The sequence below is a fragment of the Antechinus flavipes genome, chromosome 2, assembly GCF_016432865.1.
Source record: "Antechinus flavipes isolate AdamAnt ecotype Samford, QLD, Australia chromosome 2, AdamAnt_v2, whole genome shotgun sequence".
NCBI classification, from domain to species: domain Eukaryota; kingdom Metazoa; phylum Chordata; class Mammalia; order Dasyuromorphia; family Dasyuridae; genus Antechinus; species Antechinus flavipes.
This window is the reverse complement of record NC_067399.1, coordinates 685,565,984-685,588,194: the sequence shown is the minus strand read 5'-3', so window position 1 is coordinate 685,588,194 and position 22,211 is coordinate 685,565,984. Positions and strand designations below refer to the sequence as shown.

The 22,211-nt window shown below is 40.1% G+C and overlaps 2 protein-coding genes across 2 annotated transcripts in view; both read left to right on the top strand.

Annotated features, from left to right (window-relative positions):
• Window positions 1-283: 283 nt before the first annotated feature.
• Window positions 284-22,211, top strand: part of LOC127552257 (zinc finger protein ZFP2-like) — a 105,331-nt gene continuing 83,403 nt past the window's right edge. Inside the window, exon 1 of the mRNA XM_051982863.1 lies at window positions 284-335. Within this exon, the coding sequence (XP_051838823.1) occupies window positions 299-335 (37 nt within the window). The 5' untranslated portion in view covers window positions 284-298. The remainder of the gene's footprint in view (window positions 336-22,211) is intronic.
• On the top strand, window positions 4,787-6,227 carry LOC127552260 (zinc finger protein 717-like). The gene has a single exon (XM_051982867.1). It carries the CDS (start codon window positions 4,825-4,827, stop codon window positions 5,764-5,766), a length of 942 nt encoding a protein of 313 aa, XP_051838827.1. The 5' UTR covers window positions 4,787-4,824; the 3' UTR covers window positions 5,767-6,227.

Sequence of the window (22,211 nt, the reverse complement as noted above, 5' to 3'; positions counted from 1 at the left end):
AGGAGGGGGAGAGGGGAAGAGGATTTCACTGTATAGTCAAAAAATGTGGTACAGTAGAATGATGGGATAAACTTTATCATAGATTTTTTGCATTACAAGCATTAGTGGATGACCACAGACTCCTATCTCAATATAATGGACTGAATCTCAATGGAGCAGCTCTGGATCCTCTCCCCATTCCCTAAAGAGAACTCAATTTCAAGCTTCTCTCTTCATCCCTCCCTGATTTCCATGCCCAGGGCTTTCAGTTCCCAGAGAAGATGTGATCTCGTATTTTAAGCAAAAACAAGTACCCTGGATGCTGGACCAAGAAGGCCTGAGGAGCCGCTCTCCAGGTGAGTGAGGTGACAGCAGGGATATGAGTAGTACTAGTGATTTCTGGGAGTTACCCTGAAGTAAATCCTGGGTTTGGGGTAGAAAGACCAGTCTTGGAATTCTTTTTCAGATACTTTTTAGGCAGATCTCTTTCTCAGACTCTCTTCTGCCAGTCACTGAATCTCATTTTCCCATTTCTTTTCTATTTTTTTTATATAGCTTTTTATTTACAAGACATATGCATGGGTGATTTTTCAGCATTGACCCTTGCAAAACCTTCTATTCCAATTTTTCCCCTCCTTTCCACCACCTCTTCCTCTAGATGGGAGGTAGTCCAATACATGTTAAATAGGTTAAAGTATATGTTAAATCCAATATATGTATACATATTTATACAGTTATCTTGTTGCACAACAAAAAAGAAGGTAAAAATAACCTGGGAAGGGAAACAAAAATACACTCAAACAATAACAGAAATAGTGGAAATGCTATGGTGTGGTCCACATTCATTTTCCAGTTTTCTTTCTCTGTGTAGATGGTTCTCTTCATTATTGAACAATTGGAACTGATTTGGTTCATCTCATTATTGAAGAGAGCCACTTCCATCAGAATTGATCCTCATATATTATTGTTATTGAAGTGTATAATGATCCCCTGATTCTGCTCATTTCATTCAGCATCAGTTCATGTAAGTCTCGCCAGTCCTCTCTGTATTCATCCTGCTGGTCATTTCTTACAGAACAATAATATTCCATAATATTCATATACCACAATTTATTCAGCCATTCTCCAATTGAGGGGTATCCACTCAGTTTCCAGTTTTTGGCCATTACAAAGAGGGCTACCACAAACAGTTTTGCACATGTGGGTCCCTTTCCTTCCTTTAGTATCTCTTTGGGATCTAAGCCCAGTAGTAACTCTGCTGGATCAAAGGTATGTACAGTTTGATAACTTTTTGAGCATAGTTTCAAATTGCTCTCCAGAATGGCTAGATCTGTTCACAACTCCACCAACAATGCAATGGTAGGAATTACCCTGAAGAAAATGCTGGCCTTGGAGGAAAAAGACCAGCCTTGGAATTCTTTTTCAGATACATTTTAGGAAGATCTCTTTCTCAGATTCAGAGAATCTGCCAGTCACTGAATCTCAGTTTTCCATTTATAAAATGAGTGGGAGGCACTCCATGTCCTTGTAGGTCCCTTCCTGTGATCATGTGGGATCCTATAAGAAGTCACTGTTTGCACTTTGGGGCAATGCAATTCTCTTATAAGTGACAAAAGAGGGGATCAGGTTGTCCCAGATGAGCCAGTTATTAGAACTCCTCCAGGTCAGCAAACTTTTAAGTGCCTGCTATCAGCCAGGCCCTGGGCTGTGCCCCAGGAACATAAAGAGAGGCGAGGGACTTCCCCTGCTCTCCTGGAGGTCACAGATTGCTGGGGCAGACAGTACACCAGTAAGTCTGTAGAAACCCTCTGTGGACCAGATAAATTGGGTCAATTTAGTGCCTCCCTAATCACTAAGTAATTAAAGTAATGATGGTTTAAGAAGGAGAGTAAAATTGGGGAGATAATAGTCAAAATGAAATACCATCCCTAGCATTTATACTGCACCTGGTGTGTAATGGAATGTGTCAGTATTGTCTCATTTTATCCTCATGAGAACCCTAGGACTCAAGTGCTATTATTGTGCCCTTTTTATATCTAAAGAAATTGAGGCAAACAGAAGTTTTGTATCTTGACTAGCAAGTTGCTGAGGTGAGATGAGTACTCGGGTCTTGCTGATTGAAGGCCCTGTTCACACTTTACCCCTTGTACCCTCAGTCTGTTCTAATTCTGAAACAGATGTGATGAAAATGGTCACATGTGCATGAGATGGACAATGGAAGGAGAGGTGAACAAGCTCCCCTTGAGAGATAGAGTCTCATTTATTTAATTTCTAACCAGTGAAAATTACTTGCTAATTACTCTTAAAATGAGCTATATTTCCATTGGTCAATGACAAATATTGCATTAAATAATAGCAAATGTACTCAGAAGTCAATTTCAAATACTACATTATGTTTTCTTGTTTTTTAATAATGTTTAATTTTTAAAATCCTTCAAAAGAATAGAATATTTTCCAATATTTGGAGTTTTGTTGTTGTTGTTAATTGTTGTTGTTTTTACCACTACTAAAGTAGCTTATCTCACTGAACCCTACTGAACATTTAACCCACATTGCCAACCAAATCCTTTAAGAAACTGCCACATGGAGCAAGAGAAACATAAAGAGAGAATAAAATTAAAAGACCTCCTCAGCATGTCAATGAGTGGCTCCTTAGGGCTGTTTTTGTGGAAGGGTTGTGGCCTCCCATGGGGATTTCAGGATGGCCCGGACTGGGCATTCCTGTGACGGGTTTTCAAGTAGCTGCCAGCACTGGGGCAAGAGTGCAGGACCAGGGACTGTCATGAACGGATCATGACAGGTTTGAGATGTGATCACTAGGGAAGCCAGCAAGGAGGGAACTGCTCTGGTGCAGGGAGAGAGCCACTGAGGGCCTTTGCAGGCCTTTGGCCCTTTGTTTATGAATGTCCAACCTTCCTGGAATTCTGGAAACAATTTGGTGTCAAACTGAGAATCTGGAAGAATCTGTGGCACTTAGAAGCCATTAGGGTTTAATGGAAGCACCCCAGGAAGCCCACTACTGGCATGTTCCTGATCATGATCATTTGAAGTCACTGAGAAATATAGTTCAAAAGGTGGATATAAGCACATACTTGTTGTCCGAGGGATAATTTACCACTTAACACAGCACTGGCACATTTTTGGATCAACTCCCATGAATCATTGTCTCAATCCTTCAAGGATTTTTTGAACTTCTAAAAGGGAAGGGTGCAATAGCATGCTCTGTCCTTCCATGCCTCAGAATGATTAACTCTGTTTTCTGGATGAGACACATATTCTCATGTGTATGTGATTTCCTGCAATTTTTAAAAATTGGGTTTGTTAAAAGAATATGCAGGGGCATGTGATGATAAATTTTTTAAAATAAATAAGCAATGATTATTTCAAAGAAGAAAAGCATTAGAACAAAATCACATATACCTCAGATAAAATACATAAAAACCTCAACAGGATTAGTATTCAAATAATGTTTCAGAAAAAAAAAATTGAAAGTGATAACTTGGAAGTGCAGACAATGAATGGGAAAGGGAAAATTGAAAGTGAAGAAAATTTGTCAAATACTATAGGCAGAGCCTGCCCATTCATGGGGTGTAATTTCCAGTCATGCTGCTGGGATTTGGGTTATATCACTTAACCCTTCTGAGCTGATGGCCTGAGTTGTGCCCATAGTAAGAATGAAAATACTTTCTGTATTGTTCCAGGTTTACTGTGAGAATCCAGCATGATGCTCATTAGAAATTAAGTCCTTGGGACAGCTAAGTGGCGCAGGCAATAGAGCACAAGCAAGTCATTTACCCCCAAATAGCTCATCTAAAAAAATCCTTCTTGGGATGTGAGCTAATAGTATTTTTAAGTGATTCCTTCTTCCCATTTAAGATTTTTCTCTTTTTGAATTGACTGAAATTTAGAAGAACACAAGCTATTCTCCAGTTGATAAAAGGTCAAAGAATTTGAACAGACAATTTTAAGATGAAAAAAAATTTTCTAGTACTATGAAAAAAATGTTCTAAATCACTATTGGTTAGAGAAATGTAAATTAAAGCAATTCTGACTTACCATTGTACATGTCTCAGACTGGCTAAGATGACAGGAAAACATAATGACGACTGTTGGATAGGATGTGGGAAAACTGGGAGACTAATACATTGTTGATGGAATTGTGGAGAAGCAATCTGGAGAACAATATGGAAATAAGCCCAAATGGCTATCACCCTGTGTACACCTTCACAGAGAGCTGTGTCTCTACTGAACATTTATCCCAAAGAAATGATAAAGGAGGAAAAAGGAGCCACATGTGCAAAAATGTTTGTAGTAGCTTTTTTTGTAGTGGAGAGAGGACTATGGGGATTGAGTAAGGATCACAACCTAATATTTCCCCTAATTTTTTTTTTGGTACTTTGCTTGCACTTGGTTTTCTTTTTCATTTTTATCCCCTTTTTGATCTGATTTTTCTTGTGCAGCATAAAAATTGTGCTAGTATGTATAGAAGACTTGCACATTTTTAACATATATTGGATTACTTGCCATATAGAGGAAGGGGGTGGGGGCAGGAAGGGAGGAAAAAAAATTGGAACACAAGGTCTTACAAGAGTGAATGTTGAAAATTATTACACATATATTCTGAAAACCAAGTTTTGATTAAAAAAATAACATTTTTCTCTTTGCCTGGAGAATTAGAAAATAATTGAGATTCTGTTCTGGAGATGGAGTGAAGGGGATATTTATATATGTGTGTGTGTGATGTCTATTTTATTGTTTGCATTTGGTTGTTTGTTTGTTTGTTTTTTTCCAGAAAGAGAGATCAGACTTGAAATCACAGATGCTCCTGAGGAGATAAGCCTTTCGATGGCAGAACCTCATAAGCCTAAAATCAAAAGTTGCTGTGACTTTACTTGTAGAGAAATCTGTGCTACACATGAGAAAATGCACACTGGCAAAAAACCTTATGAATGTAACCAATGTGGAAAGGGTTTTACAAAAAGAGGAACCCTAACAATACATCAAAGAATCCACACTGGAGAGAAACTTTATGAATGTAACCAATGTGGAAAGACTTTTAGACAAAAGGCACATCTTAATGTACATCACAGAATCCACTCTGGAGAGAAACCTTATGAATGTAACCAATGTGGAAAGGGTTTTACTGAAAGGAAAACTCTTACTGAACATCAGAGAGTCCACACTGGGGAGAAACCTTATGAATGTAACCAATGTGGAAAGACTTTCAGCTATAAGGAATCACTTACTGTACATCAGAGAATCCACACTGGAGAGAAACCTTATGAATGTAAACAGTGTGGAAAGACTTTTAGACAAAAGGCACATCTTAATGTACATCAGAGAATCCACTCTGGAGAGAAACCTTATGAATGTAACCAGTGCGGAAAGGCTTTTAGACGAAAGGGGCTCTTACTGAACATCAGAGAATCCACACTGGAGAGAAATCTTATGAATGTAACCAATGTGGAAAGACTTTTAGATACAAAGGAGTTCTTACTGAACATCAGAGAATCCACACTGGGGAGAAATCTTATGAATGTAACCAATGTGGAAAGACTTTTAGACAAAGGGGAGTTCTTACTAAGCATCAGAGAAGCCATGTTGGGGAGAAACGATATGATTGTAACCAATGTGGAAAGGCTTTTAGACGAAAGGGAGCTCTTATTGAACATCAGAGAACCCACACTGGAGAGAAATCTTATGAATGTAACCAATATGGAAAGACTTTTAGATATAAGGGAGTTCTTACTGAACATCAGAAAACCCACACTGGGGAGAAATAAGTAATTGATATGGAAAGGCTCTAGTAGAAAATGCTGATTGGTTTTTGCCAGATTAGTGAGGAAATGTAAAGGCATTAAAATAAGGAGGAAAATGAATTTGTTAAAGAACATTGGGATGCTAGCTTTGGCGATTAGAGTTGAGAAAGAGATTAAAGGAATTAGAGTAGATGATGAGGAAACCAAATTATCACTATTTGCTGATGAGTATACTTAGAGAACCCCAGAGATTCTACTAATAAGTTATTAGAAATAATCCATAAAGAACATTGGGAAAGATCAGTCTACAGAAGTCATGCAGATCCCTTGTATAAGAAGGTCTTTCTTCTAATGACTTGTTGGACTTTGTACTTCTGAATTGAATTGTTCGATGTAACTGCTACTGCTTTGAGGCAGTAGCCATGGCTTTTTTTTGTTTTGATTTGGTTTGGTTTTCAATAGTTGATGTCTGAATCCTTTCCTTTGTAATTTTAGTTTTTTTTTTCTGTTTTGAAGTTCTGGCCAGTTCTCTTGGATTGTTTTCTTCATCCTTGTGTCCATTTCCCCCCAAGTTATGTCTTTCTGGGAGATCATTGATTTTTAGGATGTCTGTATGCTTACATTCTTAGTATTCAATGCACTTTATTTTAGCAAGGGGCCAGTTTTTTTATGAATGTTCATGTTTTTTACTTCACTTCTTCTAGGCTGTTCTTCCCTTTTTGAATATTTACATTCCCTCACTATTCTTTCTCTCTCTCTCTCTCTCTCTCTCTCTCTCTCTCTCTCTCTCTCTCTCTCTCTCTCTCTCTCTCTCTCTCTCTCTCTCTTTCTCGTTTGGGGAGGGTTGCCATAGCAGATTCTAGGATTCCTGTTCCCTTATGTCTATTCTCTTAGCTTTGCAGTTTTGTAGGTGTTTTATATATGTTTTCCCATTTAGAAGCTGCTATAAATAAGTGTTTTACCTCTACTTTCTTTACATATTAGTTCATCTCTTCTGCTTTCATCTCAAGCTACATTTCTTCATTCCCCCTTTTCCTTTAAATTCTCTTGTAGATTCCCCTTCCTCTCTTGCCCTTTAGCTATCTCTGTTTATTGGATTTTAAATTTCATCCATTTTTCTTCCCCTTTCCAATGAGGATTTGTCTCCTCTTCACTGTCTATCTTCCCTTTCTATTTTATATAGATTCTTATTCTCTGATCCACAGCCCCTCTCCTCCTCTGGTCATTGCCTTTTCCCTCTACACTTCCTAGAGTCAAAGCCTCCAAGGTGACCCTTCTGAGCTCTGCCCTGTAGGTCATTTTTACCATTGATTCTATGCTAGCCCCACAGATTCCTCCTTTCCATGGTGTCTTCCTTTCAGAATACTGTGTATCACTGCAGAGATAAGAGAGAACACTGCTCCATTGTGGGGAACTTTGCCCCCTGATATTCACCCTTTCTTTTTCTCCTTTTATTTTCTTCAGCATTCTCCTAGAAATCTCAACCCTGTCTCCATGCTGTTCTACTGCTCCCAGTACTAGTTCTCCCAGGAGTGACAGCTCCCACAACCCAAAGACAAGTAGCCTTTTCAGGTACTAAATCCCCAAGACCTAGGATGTGGGCCCTTTTTTCCTATACTCTCCCACTCTCCCAAAGTCTGGCCCCTTTCCTCTTTCCACCTTAATCTTTCCAGCTTCCTCTCTGACTCCTCAGGTGGTTTTCTCTTTCCAAGTCCATAAAACTCATCTCCCCAATCCTGATTTTCCTCACTATTCTCCAGCCTTTGACATTCTTGAGTACTCTCTCATACAGGATTTTCTCTTCTCTAAATGTTTCGTATAGCCTCTCTCTCTCTTGGCTTTCCCCCTCCCTATCTGATCATAAAAGATCTGGGTGGGAAGGAGCCTCTCAATTCAGGATTTGTGGAGAGCCCAGTCAGAAAAGTCCCAAAGGAGTAGAGCCAGGAGAATAATGAAGAGATACCTGGGCTTTCTCCTTCGGAGAAGGTTGGGATTCTATTAGCTCCCTTACCCCGCCCTCCATGTTGCTAAATTCAAGCTGTGGGAAGATTGTAAAGGAAATGGGTTTGCAATATCTTCTCTTGAGTGTGAGTTAAGGAATCAATCAGAGCTGCGTTGTCCATCAGGAAAAGGACTGCCTGCCTTTACTGAGATCCTGTCTTATGGAGGAAGAAGGAACCAAAGGATCCAAGAGAAAAGGAAAGATTTAGTAAATCTGTGGCAATCTCAAAAAGTATAAAAGAGCAATAAATTCCTCGGTTGTTTAGAAGTGGAAAAAAAAAAAAAAAAAAAAGCTGAAATGTGCATTACACAAAGGCCATGAAGGAGGTAAGGGGAATAATTCCTAGTTAGAAATAAATGTCACAAATTTCCAAAGGCCGTTCTCTTTGCCAAAAGGTAATGTTATTTAGGAAAAGAGATTAGAGAAAACAAAGAGATAAAATAAGAACCAGCAGGGAGAAATATGAAGTATGCTGAGAGAACAATAAGGTTACCCAGGAAAAGAATTGGGAAGAGTCCATTAAAGGAACATGTGGATTATTCTTTTGACTGACAGACTACCTACAAACATAACAGAATTTAGCAAATTAACCAGAGTTAGTTATAGTTAGCTATAGTATATGTGTGTATACACACACACACACACACACACACACACACACACACGCACGCACAACTATATAGAGTTGGCTATAGTAAGGACAAATCACCATTAAATTGAAGTCACTATGAGGCGGGAGGGGAAGAGTGTCCTGTAGTTCATTTTGTTCTAAAAAAGGACTTACCAAAGACCTTGATCATGGGTGCATCTTTTAATAGGTGAAATACAAGTTGGAGATTCCTCAGGGTAGGAGGGGAAAGTAACAGACAAGGATTTGGGAGCTCACAGGGAGGAATCAAAGAGGAGTCCGATGGGATCCTCCCAGACCTAAAACATGGTCATCAGAATCTCAGAGGTTGTTTATAGATTCCTACAGCTTTGAGGGACAGACTATGGAGGCTGAGAAAGATTTTCATTCTTCTAATCCCTCTATGGGGATAGTCTGTGACTTGGCTGTACCTGATAATAGCAGGTTGGATTCTTCCTGACTTATTTTCATGATTCTTGTTCTCCCAACATTATACATTTCTCCACATCTTTGTAAAACATTTATTTCTCATAAAGAAATTGGCAAGATTTCCCCCCATGAATTTGTTTTCATTCATGAAGGTAGGCTCTTTTGTAGTTGTTCTTGTTTCTCTGTAATGAAATATTAAAATTAAGGAAATTTGCTTTAAAGAAATAAAAGCAATGACAAATAAAGGCATTAGCTCTTTTGCCCATGAGAACATTGTACCCAAACTGTCCTCAGGGAAGCAACAACACTTTTTCCCAACAGTATGCTGTATTTACCAGCTTCTCACAAAGTCTATACAGAATTTTCTTTAGGATGTATACTTAAATCACTTCTGCTGAGGAAAAAATTTCCCATCACTCTCTTGCTCTCCATAGATCCATCTACCTCACAGATAAAACACAACCTCTTCCTGATTCCATAAGGAAATACATTCAACAATAAGACATTTCTCAGTTTTATTCCAACTGCTTCTATAAAATGCTTTTCCTCAAATTCAATAAGACTCTTAATGACCGTGCTTGCAGGAGCCAACTCTGACACTCAGAAATGGCATGAGCTTTGAGCTAAGCCCTTCTCTGCTCAGTTTCTTCCTGCAAATTGGGTAGGGTTGGTTGGATTCTTGAATTCTCAAGTGTCTTTTAGCTCTATATCTCATGACTTTGGTGACATTCAGGGATGTGGCTGAGGACTTCACCCAGGAGGAGTGGGGCCTCTTGGACCCTCCCCAGAAGGAGTTGTACAAGGACGTCATGTTGGAGAATGCCCGGAACCTGCTGTCTCTGGGTAAGGACATTTCCCGGGGTAACTATCTGCCATCAAAGGGCATATCTTCATTTCCTGGGATGCAGGGTTGGGGGTGTATCAGTCAGGAAGGGGAAAGTGCTGGTCTGCTGTGTCCAAGCACTAGAGTCCTCCTGTGTGTCTTTTCCTTGTGGGATAGAAAACTGAGGGTGTCCTTGGTTGCTCCTGAAGCTCTTACCACTTCTAGGTAGCTTCAAGTCAGAGATGAAACCAGTATGGAAGCATCTCACCCAAGGATCTACTCTGAGCTTATTTTGGCTGACCTCTACCTGGACACAGACTGGTTCACCAGAGCTCTGAAATTGCTCCCACAGTTATTGCTGAAATCTAACCATCTTTGGCTCAGGGCCAGGATTGGGAATACTCTTCTTTTTAGCAAGCATCACTCTGTAGCCCAAAGTCCATCGTTGTTTCTAGTACAGGAAACTTGTCCTTGATCTTCCTTCCTATTGCCCTCACATTCTAGCACCAGTGGTGGGAAAGGAAAGGAAGGGAACCAGCATTTCTTTCCAGGTGTTGTTTGCCAGGTGCTGTGCCTTATGCTTTCTTTACGATATATTAACAATAATGTTTTAAAAAACCTTTCAGTGAATGATAGGTTGACTATTCTAAATATTCAAATTAATGATAAAGCACAAGTGCAGAAACATGTTATTTGCATCCAGATAAAGAACTAATACAAATATGTTTAGCATAATTTTATATCAGGGCCAATAATCTTTTTTACTCAGGTGTGGAGTTAGCAGTTTCTTCCAGAATGATACCTAATAGGATAACAAGTATGGGAGCGGGGAAGACCATTTGACTCTTAAAAAAAAAAAATGTACAATGGGATGGGGTGACATACTCTATTATGGATGTCTTGCATTACAAGCACTAGTGGGTGATCACAGACTCCTATTTCAATATAATGGGCTGAATCTCAATGGAGCAGCTCTGGATCTTCTCCCCATTCCCTAAAGAGAATGCAATTTCAAGCTTCTCTCTTCATCCCTCCCTGATTTCTGTACTCAGGGCTTGTAGTGATGCTGTTGAGTGCTCCAGATTCCTGGTGGTGAAGAGGTTAGTGGCTATAGGAAAAGTTATTAAGAATCCCCTGTAAATTGGCCGCAGGTTTTAGGAGTGAAAGAATTCACTCATTCTTGAAACATTAGTTGTAAAATGAAAGTTTATTGTCAAATAGAAATCAGTTTACCAAGAGACTGACTTCTAGAGTGGCAGATCTATTGGAAAATGAGTTTTGCACTGAGAAATGCAGTTCTCGGTGGGCAGAAGGTCCTGGCAATAAAGGGGGCTACCAAGGTCCACCTGCAAAGACTTTAGTTGATGAAAGCTATTATATTGGGTGTCTTGGTGGGGACTGGGACAGCCCAAGCAGGTCAAAAGCAGTGGGGATTGGAGTAGCCCAAGCAAGTCAGACCTAGTAGGGGCTGGGACAGCCTGGATTTCCTATTGGATTTCAAAGGGATGCTTTTTGACCGGGATTTGTAATTGAATCAAAAGCCCTGGCATCTGGAAAGATATAGGGAAGAGATGCCTTCCTCAAGAAAGGGCTGAGAATCTGAAAGGGATCACAGAACAATAGGAAATAGTTTCTTAAAGGGACCACAACCCATTTCAGTAGTTCCCAATGAAGATGTGATCTCTTATTTTGAGCAAAGAGAAGAATCCTGGATACTGGACCAAGAAGGCCTGAAGAGCTGCTCTCCAGGTGAGTGAGGTGTAAGCTGGGATAGCAGAGTTGTGGTTACAAGAGGCTTCTAGAAGTTACCATCAATAAATGCTAGGTTTTGGGGAAAAGATCAGCCTTAGAATTCTTTTCCAGATAATTTTTGGGCAGATCCTATTTTCAGATACTTCTGCACCAGTCACTGAATCTCAATTTCTCATCTATCAGATGAGTGGCTCGCTCTCTATGGCCTTGTAGATCCCTTCCAGTGATCATCTGGAATCCTCTAAGAAATCATTGTTTGGAATCTGGGGCAATGCAGTTCTCCTGAAAGTGCCAAAAGGGAGATCGGGTTGTCCCAGATGAATCATTTCTTAGAACTTCTTCATGTCAGCAAACATTTAAGTTATAGCTATTGGGCAGGCCCTGGGCTAACTATCAGGAACATTAAGAAATTATTTGCTAATTATTAATAATAAAAGAATTATATTTTTATTGCCTCATGACAAACTTTGCATTAAATAACATGTACTCTCAAAAGTCAATTTTAAATATTTCTTTATGTGGTTTTCTTGTTTTGTGTTTTTTTTTTTAAATAATGTTTAATAAACAAAACAACCTTTAAAAGTATAGGATTTCTTCAGATGTTACTTTGTTTTGATTACAGTGTTGCTGAAACTCCTTAATGACCAACTCATATTGCCAACCAATTTCTTTGCAAAACTACTAGATGGAAGAACAGAGATATAAACAGAGGATGAGTTCCAATTTTAAAACACCTTAGCATTTCAAGGATGACCTTTTAAGGTCTGTTTTTGTAGAAACACTGTGGTCTCCCATGATGATTTCATGATGCCCTCTCCTGTGCATTCCTAGGGACCATTGTTTTCCAGTAGGCTTCCAGCACTATGGCAAGAGTGGACACCTAGATAATATCTTTTTAAAACATTTATCCTATTTGAAAAAACAGAAAAGTGTAAAATCTGGGCTAGCTCCCTGGAGGTCTCGGGATCAGCCAGCATTAGGATAAGTAAAAGTCCTTGGCCTTTAGGGGGAGAAGTGAAGGAGATAGACACACTGCCACAAGGCTTTCCACCAACTTCTCTCCTCCTCCTGCTGCAAAGTGAGTCTGGCTTGTCTCACCCCACTATTTAATCCTTGACTACCAATATCTGTACACAAAGCATTGAGTCAGCACCAAACTGTGAGAAGGGCCATTTTTCCAAACATATGCTAATAGAATCATTGTCGAATAAGCAATTAGCCTTAAGTGCTCAGTTGTCTGATTAAAACATACCTTTTAAGAGTTTTAGCCCTTTACAGAAAAGGAATACAAAACAAAATAAAAGAGACCATTGTCATGTGCCCAAAAGAATATCAGAGAGGATTTAAAATACATACCAATAAATTACCAGATCAAGAAAGTATCTAAGATCCAAAAAACAACAGCATGTAAGTGAAATGAGCAGAACCAAGAGATCATCATACACTTCAACAACAATACTATATGAGGATCAATTCTGATGGACCTGGCCATCTTCAGCAATGAGATGAACCAAATCAGTTCCAATTGATCAGTGATGAACAGAATCAGCTACATTCAGCGAAAGAACTCTGGGAAATGAGTGTAGACCACAACATAGCATTTCCACTCTTTCTGTTATTGTTTGCTTGCATTTTTGTTTTCCATCCCAGATTATTTTTACCTTCTTTCTAAATCCGATTTTTCTTGCGCAGCAAGATAACTGTATAAATATGTAAAAAAATAAAATAAAATAAAAAAGAACAGCATGATGTGACAAACCCTATTATGGCTTTCTTGCGTTAAATTGAAACCTTGCGTTACAAGAACTAGGCTGTGACCATAGACTTCTATGTTTCAATATAATGGGATGAATCTCAGAATGGAGGAGTCCTAGATCCTCCCCCCTTTCTCTAAATAGAACTAAATTTCAAGCTTCTGTCCTTCATCCCTCCCTGATTTCCAAGGCCAGGACTTCTAGTTCCCAGAGAAGAAATGATTTCTTATTTCAGCAAAGGGAAACAACCTGGAAAGCCTAAGGAACTGCTCTCCAGTTGAGTGAAGTGAAAGCAGGGATATGAGCATTACAAAAGGCTTTTGGGAATTGCCCTGAAGTAAATGCTTTTTGGTTTGGGGGATAAAGACCAGCCTTGGAATTATTTTTTTTAATTGTAGTGAGATGATTTATTTTTAATTCACATCACTTTATGAATCATGTTGGAAAAGAAAATTCAGAGGAAAAGGGAGAGATAAAAAATACAGAAAAAAAAGAAATGAACATAACGTGTTATTTTGCATTCAGTCTCCTCAGCTCTTTTTCTAGATGCAGATGGCATTTTCTTTCTAAAGTCTATTGGGATTCAAAGAAATCTTAAAGGAGGGAAAGAGACCCACATGTGGAAAAATGTTTGTAGCAGCTCTTTCTGTAATGGCAAGAAATTGTCAAATGAGTAGGTGCCCATCAGTTGGGGAATGGCTGAATAAGTTATGACATATGAATGTGTTGGAATGTTATTGTTCTATAAGAAATGATCAGTGGGATGATTTCAGAAAGGCCTAGAGAGTCTTACATGAACTGAGGCTAAGTGAAATGAACAGAACCAGGAGATTATTGTACAGGGCAACAAGAAAATTATACGATGATCAGTTCTAATGGAAGTGGCTCTTTTCAATGATGAGATGATTCAGGCCAGTTCCAATGATCTTGTGATGAAGAGAGCCATCTATACCCAGGGAGAGAAGTATAGAAACTATGGTTTACAAATAGCATTTTTATTCTTTTTGTTGTTTGCATACATTTTACTTTCTTTTTCATTTTTCTCCTGTTTGAGTTGATTTTTCTTGTGCAGCAAAATAATTGTATAAATATGTATGCATATAATGGATTTTACATATATTTCTCCCATGTCTAACATATATTGGGTTATTTGCCATCTAGGGAGGAAGGGGTTGTGTCAAGGGGAGGAAAAATTGGAAGACAAAATTTTGCAAGAGTTAATGTTGAAAAATGATTTATGCATATGTTTTGAAGGCAAACAGCTTTAATAATACATATATATATATGTATGTGTGTGTGTGTGTATATATAAACAAAATCTCTTGGGATTGCTTAGGATCACTGAACTACTGAGAAGAACCATTGCACATTTGTGGTTAACCATTGCACATTCTTGCAGTTATTGTATACAATGTATTCCAAATTGTGCTTGTTTCACTCAGCATCAGTTCAAGTAAATATTGCCACACCTCTCTATAATCAGCTTGTTCATCATTTCTTTAGAGTAATAATGTTTGTAGCAGTCCTTTTTGTAGTGGAGAGAGCACTGTGGGGATTGAGTAAGCATCACAACGTAGTATTTCACCTTTTTTTTTTGGTAGTTTGCTTTGCATTTGGTTTTCTTTCTCATTTTTTCTGTTGATCTGATTTTTCTTGTGCAACATAAAAATTGTGGAAGTGTGTATAGAAGAATTACACATGTATAATATACATTGGATTACCTGCCATATAGAGGACATGGGTGAGGGAAGGAAGGGAGAAAACATTTGGAACACAAGGTATTGCAAGGGTGAATTTTGAAAATTATTGGGCCAGCTAGGTGGCGCAGTGGATAGAGCACCAGCCCTGAAGTCAGGAGGACCTGAGTTAAAATGTGATCTCAGATACTTAACACTGCCTAGCTGTGTGACCCTGGGCAAGTCACTTAACCCCAACTGCCTCAGGAAAAAAAAGAAAGAATATTATCTATGCTGATGTTTTGAAAATAAAAAAAGGGTTAGCAAAAAAGAAAGAAAACAAAAGGTTTTTCTCTTTGCCTTTGCAAATAAGAAATAACTGAATTTGTGTCCTGTTGATGGAATGAAGGGGCTATTAATATATGTGTGTATATAGTGTCTAGTTTACTGTTTGTTGTTGGTTGTTTTTTCAGAGCAAGAGATAACTTGAAATAAAGAACACTACTGAATATATAAGCCTTTCTGTGGTAGAACCTCAGAAGTCAAGATCTTTAAGCTGTTGTGACTTTACTTGGAGAGAAATCTGTGCTACACCTAAGAACATTCACGGTGACAAGATACCTTATGAATGTAACCAGTGTGGAAAGGGTTTTAGAAAAAGGGTATATGTTACTGTACATCAGAGAATCCACACAGGAGAGAAACCTTATGAATATAACCAATGTGGAAAAGCTTTTAGAGATAAGGGAGTTCTTACTAAACATCAGAGAAGCCATACTGGGGAGAAACTTTATGAATGTAATCAATGTGGAAAGACTTTTATACCAAGGAAATGTCTTACTGCACATCAGAGAATCAACACGGCAGAGAAGCCTTATGAATGTGACCAAAGTGGAGAGACTTTCAAATTCAAGACAAGTCTCACTGGACAGCAGAAAATCCACACTGGAGAGAAATCGTATGTAAGTAATGAATATGGAAAGGGTTTTGGAGAAAATTTGGATTGGTTTTTGCCAGATTAGTGAGGAAATGTAAAAATATTAAAATAAGGAGGCAAATGAATGTGGTAGAGAACACTGGGAGAAATCAGCGTATAAAAGTCAAATCAGATCCCTTGTATGAGAATGCATTTTATTTTAGCAAGGGGCCAAATTTTGTTGAATGTTCATGTTTTTTCTTCACTTCTAGGCTATCCTTCCCTTTCTTGAGTATTTGCATATCCTCACTATTTTCTCTCTCTCTCTCTCTCTCTCTCTCTCTCTCTGTCTGTCTGTCTGTCTGTCTCTTTTTACCTTTAGGGAAGGTTGCTATGGCAGATTCTAGGATTTCTATTCCATTAGTCATTCCCTTAGCGTGGCAGTTTTGTAGAGATGTTTTATATGTGTTTTCCCATTTAGAAGATGTCATAAATAAGTCTTTATTTCTCTTCTGCTTTCATCTCAATCTACATTTCTTCATTCCCCCTTTCCCTTTAAATTATCTTGTAGATTCCCCTTTCTCTCTTACCCATTAGCTACTCCTGCTCATTGATTTTTAAATTTCATCCATTTTCTTCCCCTTTCTAATGAGTTCTCTCCTCTTCACTGTCTATCTTCCCTTTCTTTTTAATCTAGATTTTCATTCTCTGATCCACAGCCCCTCTCTTCCTCCAGTCATTGGCTTTTCCTTTTATACTTCCTAGAGTCAAAGCCTCCAAAGTGACCCTTTTGAGCTCTGTCATCTAGGACGTTTGTGACCTACATTGATTCTAGGCCTGTCCCACAGATTCCTCCTTTCCATGGTGTCTTCCTTTCAGAATATTGTGTATCACTGTGGGGTCAGAGAGAATACAGCTCCATTGTGGGGAAGATCGCCCCCTCCCTCCCTCCCCCCTCCCCCCGCCACTGATAGTTACCCTTTTTTCTACTTTTATTTTTTTTCAGCATTCTAGTAACCTCAACTGTGTTTCCAGGCTCTCCTTCTCCTCCCGGTACTAGTTCCCCCCCAGGAGAACTCAAAAGACAAGCAGCCTTTTCAGGCACTAAACTCACAATCCTCAGGCTGATGTCCCTTATCTCCTGTAAGAATATCCCCCATCCCTCCAAATCTGGCCCCCCACTCTACATTCTACATTCTACAATGTCTACATTCTCAATCTTTCCAGCTTTCTCCCTGACTCTTCAGGTGGTTTTCTCTTTCCAAATCCATAAACCTCATCTCCCCAGTCTCGATTTTCTTGACTCTTCTCTACTCTTTGACATTCTTAAGGACTCTCTTCTCTAAGTTTTTAGGATATGACTCTCTCCTGACTTTCCCCCTCCCTATCTAATCATAAAAAAAAAAAAAAAAGATGGAAAGAACGCTGGGTGGGAAGGAGCCTCTCAATTCAGGGATTTGTAAAGAACCCAAAATAGATACAGTTCTGGATCTTGAGACACAAAGAACTGGGTTCTAATTCAGCCTCAGACATTTACTAGATGTGTGTCTGGTGACTTCCTTATTAATGAATGGCAATCATGTGATTATTATCCTGCTCCCCCAACCCCCATTTTGCCATCCCAAGTGCTGGTAATGGTCTGACCACTCTCTGGATCCTCCCTCCCTCCCCAGAGCTTTTCCTTTATTCTCATTGACAATACATGGAAGCCTAAAAGGTTGGGACTCACCACCTGTCAAGTGACCCATTCTCCTTTGGGCCAGCTTTCATTGTTGGGCGGTCTTTCCTGCGATCAGGCCTAGATCAGCCCCTTTGTCCCTTCCACTTGAGGCTCCCAGCTCTGCCCTCTGAGGCTCAGCAGAACAAGGCTGCTCACATACCTGGGACTCAAGCCGCTTCCCACTCCTGGCAATACTGCTCAGTACATGCTACAATGTCTGGAGACCTTGTTCAACTCTGGTTCCCAGAATGGGGGACAATAATGCAGCTGATGTCTGACAGGAACTCAGAGGGATCATCCCCTGCCTGTTCCTGCCTCACTTCACGCCTCCCCAGATGACACTAAGCTGTTTGACTGCTGCCCACCAGGGCTGACACATGCTGAGCTTGTGGCTGCCTCACTCTAACCCTAAATCCTTTTTTCCATAATAACTTGTGTCTGGTGTCTTTCTCCTGCCAGAAATGCATTGGTGTGAACCCTTACTATAGTGTATGGACTAGCTCCCTGGAGGGCCTCAGGATCAAACAGAGTCAGGATAATGCAAAGTTCTTGGTCTTTAGAGGGAGAAGTGAAAGAGGCAGGCAAGCTATTGTGTGTCTTGCCAAAAATGGATCCAGGATTCTGGAGTCCAGATTCTCAAGCCTCTCTCCTCCTCATCCTGCAGCCATGTGAGACTCACTTCTCTCCCTCAGCCCTCCAATCCTTGCCTATGATTACCTTACTACCACTGATTCAGCAGGCGCCAATGGTGAGGAGAGCCATTATCTAAATATATGCTTCTATAGCCATTATCTCACATCGAATGGGTAATTAGCCTTCAGTGTTCTCTTGTCTGATTCAAGCCAGAGGTTCAACTTCTCTACATTTTCTAACATAAATTCATTTTTTTTTCTTTCTTAGGTATTTCTTTTCTCTCCTCTATATCCCTCACTCAGTGGAAAAAGGAAAGGAAAATCAAATTCTTGTAACACACATGCAGAGTCAATCAAAAGAAATTCTTGCATCAGCCATGTTTTAAGATTGAGGTTTCATTCTGAATCATTGTTGCTCCCCTGGAATCCTTCATTGTTCATTTCAGTGATCAGATCTCTTGCATTTTTCAAAGTTCTTTGCCTTTCAGATGATTTTGTTATGGTATAAATGGTCTTTCTGGGTTTGTTCCCTTCTTTTACATCAGCTCATACATACATACAGTCTCTCCAATACACATTGGACTTCATCTTGTGATATTTGGCCCAGGTCTCTTCCCTGGAGAACGCTTTATAATCCTGACTCTGTTATCCAATTACTCATTCTCTCCCAGATTTGCTCTGTCAAAAATATTGTTGAGTGGGCTCTCTTTGCCTTCATGCTGAAGCTATTGGCACAATCTTAAACAGCTCAGGAGCAAGCACCTAGCCCATTTCTCTCCCAGAGACTTCTTGGTATTTTGGCATTGAACAATTAAAAACTGCTCTTTGCACCTGCCCAGCTACATAACCTGACTCCATCACCGAGGGCTGCCTCCGGCACTAGACCCAAGCAGCCGCCCTGTGACTACCTGCAGCCCCCAAGCTGCCAGCCTCTCTCTTTGGTCCTTCTCTAGCAGCTTCTCCCTCTAGACTTGAGTCTTTCCCACTTGGTGTGGCTCCTAATGGCTGAAGCCTTGCCAAGAGGATAAAAGCCACACTAAGAGGACGAACGCTCATTCAAGGACACGGTCAAAAATCACCTTTGTGTGTCTACGAACTTTTTCCACTGACCAAGACGCAGCCTTGTAGGCTTCCTATCAGTGAAAGCCCTAGGAGGTGACAGTCCTATCAGGGACACAGTACATGGCTTTACTTGTTCAGGCCCGTATCCTAAAACATAAGCCTTGTGCACGGCTCTAGAACATGGTTGAATCCTGAGCAGAAAACAAAACTTTAGCCCAAACCGTGTTAATGTATGCAAAAAAAGCCCTCAAACTCCTCCCTCTTTAAGATTTCTATAATTACCATGGGACTTATTCAGGGTCATTCTGGCCATTCACTGAATTATCTGGTGATCAACCCAACACTGTGACCCTTTAAAGGGCTTTTATAATCATAATAGAGCTCTGACCTCCCTTTTCAGCATCAATAAGCCCCCTTTGTGGCAGGCTGCCCCTTAGTTTGGGGAAAGCTCCCCAAATTTTCTTGGGAAGGGAAATACTGGACACTATATGTTCCCCTCTTCCATAGACTATAACCTTGCCTGCTGAAGAGCAGACCCTCTGATACTTCCAATCACCTGCTACCAGGTTGTAATTGGATGGAGAGCATTGTGCACTAATGATCTGCCTCCCTCAATGATCATTTCCTCCCCACTGCTGCTTCTTGGAGCTGATTCCCAGCCCCTCCTACTCTATTCTCTCCACTTATCCTGAAACTCTGATCACTAATGGCCAAACTTCCACTCCTCCTTCTCTACTGACTCCCTCACTTCCTTTATGCTGACCAAACCTCTCCAATGCCCCGTCCTTCCTCTGTCCTCCCCTCCCAATGTGGGCTCCAGAATGCTTGCTCCCCTTCCAGAAGAAAATCCAGCATGGTGGAGCCAATATGGCGGAGCATGGCAGGATCTCTATTCAGATTCACTTCCAGTACAAAATAATGCCTTAAAATAAATTCCCCCGATGGAGGACCAACAAAAGGACAGGGTAAAACATTTTTTGAGCCCAGAAGTTCAGCAGGAAAGATCTGTCTCCCTGAGGTTGTTGAGGTGTGAGAAACGAGAGTTGAGAAATCTTCTAATAGCAGTGGGGTCCCCCTGGCTGGTCCACAGGCTCTGGGGAAAAATTCACAAACTCCAATGAATACAGGCTCTAGGTTTGTGGCAAAGGTGGGTTCATGACATTAAAAAGACAGCTTTCTTAGGGGCAAAATCCTGTTAGGATTACTGCAAAGATGGGTTTACACTGAGAAGCAACTCAGTGGGCTTTCCTGATCAGGAACTGGCAGAGATGTGTAATGGGCTGAGGCTTGAGTTGATGCACTGAGGTCCCAAGCACGTGAGGCTAAATGGTAATTGGACCATACTCTATTAATATATAAGCTTGGAGAAAGAATGGCCCCCACCCACTCTTTGTGCAAGTCCTGATGTGTTGTATAGGAAATGACGATTTTGGTGGGTGGAGGCAGGGGAGTGGAAAAGGAAGGGGAGGAGAGACTTTTGGGATTGCCATTGCCACGGTTGGCTCAGCTTGGGTCTCTCTCTCTTAGCTGGCTTCCTGTCGCAGCTGCCCATATTTGCTATCGCAATCTTTATTCACCTCTTCACTTCAATAAATATTGAAGATTTTTCCCTTAACCTGAATTCCTGACTCCGGCTGATTTTAAATACACGGTCATTACAGAGATGGATTGAGAGGCCTCAGGTATAAGGGGTGGAGCAGTTTGAGGGACTAATCCAGCCCAATAGAGGGTGGTGATTATGCCCAAGCCAAGATCTCCAATTGAATGAGATTTCTCATATGGGAGTTGCCCTTATGAACAGGAAGGTGGAGCCCTTCCCAGAGGCCTGGAGGGTTTGAGACACAGGACCACCTTTCCCCCAAAGATAACTTTCAAACTCTACCCTCCCCCCACCAAAAAAAATCTCAGTTTATATCAAGGTTAAGAGAGAGTACAATCCAACACAGGTGGCCCCAGCCCAGAAAGGAGCTGCACCCTATGGCACCCACAGGCAAACAGCCACACCCCCAAATCCCACAGCAAGAAACTTGGGAAAGTGTCCTCCTAGCCCAGGATCACAGCCCAACTTAATATGAATTTTAGAAGTCAAGAAATAGAATGGAAAATACACACTCTCACAGACACACACACACCCCAAACCAAAAGACTATAAAAGGATATTATGGTGACAAGGAAGATTAAAAGATAAAGTGGGAACTATTTCTAGCCATATGAAAAGATGCTCCAAGTTATTATTAATTAGAGAAATGCAAATTAAGACAACTCTGAGATACCACAATCTGTCAGATTGGCTAGAATGGCAGGGAAAGATAATGTGAAATATTGAAGGGGATGTGAGAAAATTGGGACACTGATACATTGTTGGTGGAATTGTGAATACATTCAGCCATTCTGGAGAGCAACTATGCTCAAAGAGTTATCAAACTATGCATACCCTTTAATGCAGCAGTGTTTTTATTTGTTTGTTTGTTTTGTTTTGTTTTGTTTTAATAGCTTTTATTTACAGGTTATATGCACGGGTAATTTTACAGCATTGACAGTTGCCAAACCTTTTGTTCCAATTTTTCCCCTCCCCTCCCACCCCCTTCCCCAGATGGCAGGTTGACCAATACATGTTAAATATATTAAAGTATAAATTAAATACAATATAAGTCTACATGTCCAAACAGTTATTTTGCTGTACAAAAAGAATCGGACTTTGAAATAGTGCACAATTAGCCTGTGAAGGAAATCAAAAATGCAGGCGGACAAAAATATAGGGATTGGGAATTAATTTTATGTAATGGTTCATAGTCATTTCCTAGAGTTCTTTCACTGGGTGTGGCTGGTTCAGTTCATTACTGCTCCATTGGAACTGATTTGGTTCTTCTCATTGCTAGATGAGCCACGTCCATCAGAATTAATGATCATGTAGTATTGTTGTTGGAGTATATAATGATCTCCTGTCCTGCTCATTTCACTTAGCATCAGTTCATGTAAGTCTTGCCAGGCCTCTCTGTATTCATCCTGCTGGTCATTTCTTACAGAATAATATTATTCCATAACGTTCATATACCACAATTTATTCAGTCATTCTCCA

Coding starts and splice junctions, on each gene's coding strand:
- LOC127552260 (XM_051982867.1), top strand. CDS start 4,825: ATGGCAGAACCTCATAAGCCTAAAATCAAAAGTTGCTGTGACTTTACT.